The sequence below is a fragment of the Pollicipes pollicipes genome, unplaced genomic scaffold (assembly GCF_011947565.3).
Source record: "Pollicipes pollicipes isolate AB1234 unplaced genomic scaffold, Ppol_2.1 Scaffold_4881;HRSCAF=5763_pilon_pilon_pilon, whole genome shotgun sequence".
Taxonomy (NCBI): domain Eukaryota; kingdom Metazoa; phylum Arthropoda; class Thecostraca; order Pollicipedomorpha; family Pollicipedidae; genus Pollicipes; species Pollicipes pollicipes.
Genome location: NW_023596576.1, coordinates 38,977,029 through 38,982,596, shown reverse-complemented (window position 1 = coordinate 38,982,596; position 5,568 = coordinate 38,977,029). Strand labels below are relative to the sequence as shown.

Genomic DNA, 5,568 nt, shown 5'->3' with positions numbered 1-5,568 from the left:
CTCCGACAATAAAAGGAGACATGATGTCAGTAAAATGGGAGTCTACAATGAGAAAATGGAAGGGTCTTGTGCAAGCCCGGGCTTCCAATACGGAACGATGGCTCTCCACCCAATCTTAGCTAAGGGCTCGTCAAACCGAACTGGAGAAAAAATTCCTGGATTTCGTCGCAGAAGTCTGCACTGCGAAAGTCACCAACTTTTCGAACCAATTTGTTGAGAATGGCAAACAGCGTGTCCGGTGCTTTCCAAGCACAGATCACGAATTAATTACATGATAGACGTGAAATTAATTTGAAGTCCCCATATGCCATGCACGCATTATATTCCAATTGTTCGACATGTTGAGATTGTGAAGCCAACGATGTGATTGGTCATGGGTTAACCATGGATAACGCAACATGCTGTGTCCCATGCATGGCACGGCTAGAGACTGACGCTCGCGTTGGATCCGACCTGACCTGATACGCCTGGCGGGTCATGGCTGATAATCAACTGACCAGTGAAACAGGGCTCTTGAGGCTTATCGTATGTATAGTCACCGGTAAAAACATTCGTACCAGCGAAGAAAATCAACACTTTGCATTTATCATATGTATTCAGGTTAGCTGTGCTCGCACGTCAGGCATGTGACATATGCATAACTTGCCCTGATCATGGCATGAAAGTAATAAATAAATAAACATGCAGACCACCAAATAGCACCGGGACGAATGCGGTCAGCCCCAGGCCACCAGCGCCACTGGTCTGGCGGAGGGGCGGGTCAAGGAAACCCGGCACAAGTGAAGCACACAGCGCTGCTCAGCAGTCCCACTGCACATCGTTCGCTCGTTAACAGCCGACACTTGTGTACAACAAGCATGGAATCCATAGCGAAAAGGCACTGCCAACGCCCGAGCAGCGCAGTCACAGACATCACCGTGCGTGCCGCTTCACTGACGGGGCCAGGGGTCGTTGATGTGCGGCATCTGGCAGCAGACGCCGTCACCGACGCCGCCGTCCTTGAGCTGGTTGCAGCGGTCGAGTGCCACAGTGGGCTGCAGGGTCGGCTCCTTCGGCTCAAAGCGCAGCCCACCGCGCACGAAGCCCGTGTAGGGGTTGCACATGGCGACGGGTACGCAGACGAGCGAGGCGGAGCAGGTACCCAGCTGATGTCCCAGCGGGCCCGAGCCGCCGAGGCCCGGGTTCGTGTTCAGCAGCAGGATCTGGTTGCCCACACCAGCCTGGCCGAAGGGTGTGCCGCTAGAGGGACGGAAGATCGTCTGCTGACCTGGACGTCTTCCTCCGCCGACGGATCCCTGGGACTGGAAGCCCTGGCCAGTGACGCCCTTTCCAGAACCGAACTGGCTCCCAGCTCCGGATCCACCTTGTCCAGGCCTGCCACTGCCTCCCTGGGACTGGGAGCCCTGGCCAGTGGAGCCCTTTCCAGAGCCGGCCGGGCCACCAGTAGACTGGAAACCACCAGGAGATCCAGATCCAGCCTGTCCTGGTCTTCTTACACTTCCTCCCTGGGTTTGGAAACCCTGGCCAGCAATACCATTTCCAGAGCCGGCCGGGGCACCACTAGACTGGAAGCCACCAGAAGATCCAGATCCTCCCTGTCCTGGTCTTCCACCACTACCTCCTTGGGACGGGAAGCCTTGACCAGAGATGCCATTTCCGGAGCCGGCCGGTCCACCACCAGACTGGAAACCACCAGGAGATCCAGATCCTCCCTGTCCTGGTCTTCCACCGCTACCCCCTTGGGACTGGAAGCCCTGACCAGAGATACCAATTCCAGAGCCGGCCGGGGCACCACTAGGCTGGTAATCACCAGAAGATCCAGATCCTCCCTGTCCTGGTCTTCCACCGCTACCTCCCTGGGACTGGAAGCCCTGACCGGTGGAGCCCTTTCCAGAGCCGGCGGGGCCACCAGTAGACTGGAAACCACCAGGAGATCCAGATCCTCCCTGTCCTGGTCTTCCACCGCTACCCCCTTGGGACTGGAAGCCCTGACCAGAGATACCATTTCCAGAGCCGGCCAGGCCATCACTAGGCTGGTAATCACCAGGAGATCCAGGTCCTCCCTGTCCTGGTCTTCCACCGCTACCTCCCTGTGACTGGAAGCCTTGACCAGAGATGCCATTTGCAAAACCGGCGGGGCCACCACTAGACTGGACACTACTTACGGAAAATCCAGACACGCTCTGTCCTGGTTGTCCCCCAATACCTCCTTGGGACTGGAAACCTGGGCTAGCAATACCATTTCCGGAAGATCCAGACCCACCCTGTCCCGGTCTCCCTCCACTACCTCCTTGCGACTGGGAGCTCTGGCCAGAAATACCAGCTCCAGAGCCGGCCGGGCCACCAATAGAATGGGCACTACCTACAGAAAATCCAGATCCGCCCCGTCCTGGCTTTCCTCCGCTGGATCCCTGGAGCTGAGGTCCTTGGCCAACGATACCGTTTCCAGAAACGACCTGGCCAATACCGCCTCCACTACCTCCCTGGGACTGGAGTCCCTGGCCAGAAACTCCAGTTCCATAACCTGACTGTCCGGAACCGGGCTGGGAACCGCTTCCAGCAGGTCCATCCCCGCCCTGCCCGGGCTGTCTTCCACCGGTTGTCTGAGCCGAAGTTCCCTGACTGGAAGAGCTGCTCACCGAGCTGCCCTGCAGCTGCGGTCCTGCTGCGCCGGCCTGGCCGCTCAGGAAGATGTTCGCCTGGTAGTCGGGCTTGTCCCCGCCGGACGGCCTCGGAATGATTGCCGGACGTGCCGAGTCGAACTTGCTGGGGTTGCTCAGGAACTCGTTGGTGGGTCGCCGGTTGGCCCCGGATGGAAGCGTCTGGCTGGAGAAGCTGCCTTGCTGGGCCGACGGCAGCCCGCTTGTCTGGAGCTGGCTCGTCTGGACGCCGCCAATGCCGCCACCGTACCCCGGCTGGGACAGACTGGAGGAGGACTGGGAGTACTTGGCCGAGCCACCACTGCCGTGGCCGTACCCCGGCTTGGACAGGCTGGAAGAGGACACGGAGGACTGGACCGACCCACCACTGCCTCCACTTCCTCCTCCTCCAACCGGCCGTCCACCAGAGCTGACTCCGCCTCCAACCGGCCGTCCACCAGAGCTGACTCCGCCTCCAACCGGCCGTCCACCAGAGCTAACTCCGCCTCCAGTCAACTGACCACCATAGCTGACTCCATTTCCAACCGACTGATCACCAGTGCTGACTCCACCTCCAATCAATTGACCATCAGTGCTGACTCCACCTCCAATCAACTGACCACCATAGCTGACTCCATTTCCAACTGACTGATCACCAGTGCTGACTCCACCTCCAATCAACTGACCATCAGTGCTGACTCCACCTCCAACCAACTGACCACCAGTGCTGATTCCACCTCCAACCAACTGACCACCAGTGCTGACTCCACCTCCAATCAACTGACCATCAGTGCTGACTCCACCTCCGACCAACTGACCACCAGTGCTGACGCCACCTCCAACCAACTGGCCACCAGTGCTAACTCCACCTCCAACCAACTGACCACCAGTGCTGACTCCATCTCCAACCAACTGGCCACCAGTGCCGACTCCCCCTCCAACCAACTGGTCACCAGTGCTGACTCCGCCTCCAACCGAGTGGCCACCAGTGCTGACTCCACCTCCAACCGAGTGGCCACCAGTGCTGGCTCCGCCTCCAACCGACTGGCCACCAGTGCTGACTCCACCTCCAACCAACTGACCACCAGTGCTGACTCCACCTCCAACCAACTGACCACCAGTGCTGACTCCACCTCCAACAACCTGGCCACCTGAGCCGCCTCCTAGGCCATCTCCTGCGGTAGACGTCTGGTGACTCTCCGACACCTGACCCGCGATGCCGGAGCCGCGAGCGGGGGTCTGGTACAAGCCTGACGGCCTCCTGACCTGCGCAGCCACAGCCGCCAGCACGGCGAGCAAACAGAGAGCCGACTTCATGTTGCCGCCAGTTGAGCGACGGGAGAACTGCGATCGTGCCGGCCAGCCGGGCGTGTCTTATAGCGGCGGTAGTTCCGCCAGCGGACTAGGATTTGCCTGGCCCTTGCATTATACAGCCCTGAGCGGTTGGCTAGTTCCGCCACTGCTGACAGCCCCGCCGCCAAAGGACCGCCCCCCCCCCCCCCGCAGACTCTTCGGCCCGAGGGCTCAGCTGACTGACGTGACAGGCGCATGACGCCATCCGACCCTGAAGAGCCACAGTCAGAACGCAGAAGGATGCACGTCCGTGCCCAACCCTAAACCTCGCACTGGTTGGATCGGAAGCCTTCCGTTAGTTTCAGCAGCCGGGGAACAATGAACATCGACCCTCATTGGACTTTCGGGACAGTATTGAAATATTCTTAAACATTGGTAGATATGCAAGCAGACTTATTTTAGATGGCGCAAGAACACGTTTGGAACTGTTCAAATGATCGATTTCACGCAGTACGGAACAACATTCAGAAGAGCGTTCGGAAAAGCGTTTGGGAAAAGCATTCGGAAAAGCGTTCGGAAAAGCAGTTGGGAAAAGCACTCGGAAAGCGCTCAGAAAAAGCTTATATCAAAGATAGGTAACCACATAGATGTGACTTGGCTGGTAATGGTGAGTACCATAGTTCTGCTTGCTCTGAGCGTACTACAGTCCGTTGTCAGAATTTCGCTTTGCTTGGGCCCGACTTAACTTCAGCTTTAACTCTCCGTTTCAGCTGAATCGGATGCGGACTTTATGTACATTAACACAGACTTGGATTCCATTCCAGCCGAGCTGAATCAGGTACAAGTCTGGTCTGTACGACGGTGTACACTTCCATTACGTGCGGTTGGCGTAAATATTTTGCTGCCCTATTGCTTTGCTAGTAGACAGAAGTGTAAGGTCGAATACCTTTGTTTTTGGCGTTTAAATGTAATATGATTATACCTATGTAATACCTATGTAATGTATATAATATATATGTAATATGATATATATGTAATATGATGTATATATATATATATATATATATATATATATATATATATATATATATGTAACTTGAGTATGTAATGATGATTATGTGTAATATAATATTTTATGTATCATAATATAACCCACTGCACTTAACCCTTGCAGGTGACCTCATGAATGGCTGATGCCGCGTCTTGCTTCTCGGCGCTGGCCTCCAGAAGCATTGCGATGTACTCTGAAAAAGGTGTACTCTGAAAAACATGTATTCTGAAAAAGGTGTACTCTGAAAAAGATGTACTCTGAAAAAGGTGTACTCTGAAAAAGATGTACTCTGAAAAAGGTGTACTCTGAAAAAGGTGTTGTGTTGGGTCCTTCGCTACGATGTCGCAAGACCACTGTTACGGATGGCTAAGTGGCCGAATTCGTTGGACGCCTGAGAGGGCTTAAGCGGTAGATGTTTGACATGAGGAGTGACGCTAAATACTGAGCTGTTGTGGCGTCAAGTTGGTGCGGCGGAGGCATGAGTGAATGCCGCGATCTTATCTAAGCTTTGTTCTTAATGTGCCCAGCCAACATGATACCCAGGCAAGATGGCCATGATTCAGCCATCTGGTAATGGTTGATTTA

At 55.3% G+C, this 5,568-nt stretch overlaps 1 protein-coding gene across 3 annotated transcripts; it reads right to left on the bottom strand.

The window, feature by feature from the left end:
* Positions 1-349: 349 nt before the first annotated feature.
* LOC119100741 (putative PE-PGRS family protein PE_PGRS46) lies at positions 350-3,996 on the bottom strand. 3 transcript variants are annotated; one of them, XM_037223847.1, is made up of 2 exons: positions 1,718-3,996; positions 350-1,483 (listed from the first exon to the last, which is right to left on the bottom strand). In XM_037223847.1, the coding sequence occupies exons 1-2, from the start codon at positions 3,954-3,956 to the stop codon at positions 930-932; spliced, it is 2,793 nt and encodes a 930-aa protein (XP_037079742.1). In that variant the 5' UTR covers positions 3,957-3,996; the 3' UTR covers positions 350-929. The 3 variants fall into 3 exon arrangements, with proteins under 3 accessions (XP_037079742.1, XP_037079741.1, XP_037079740.1); XM_037223846.1 differs by having other exon boundaries at positions 384-3,046; positions 3,080-3,995; XM_037223845.1 differs by having other exon boundaries at positions 384-3,995.
* Positions 3,997-5,568: the final 1,572 nt, after the last annotated feature.

Coding starts and splice junctions, on each gene's coding strand:
- LOC119100741 (XM_037223845.1), bottom strand. CDS start 3,956: ATGAAGTCGGCTCTCTGTTTGCTCGCCGTGCTGGCGGCTGTGGCTGCG.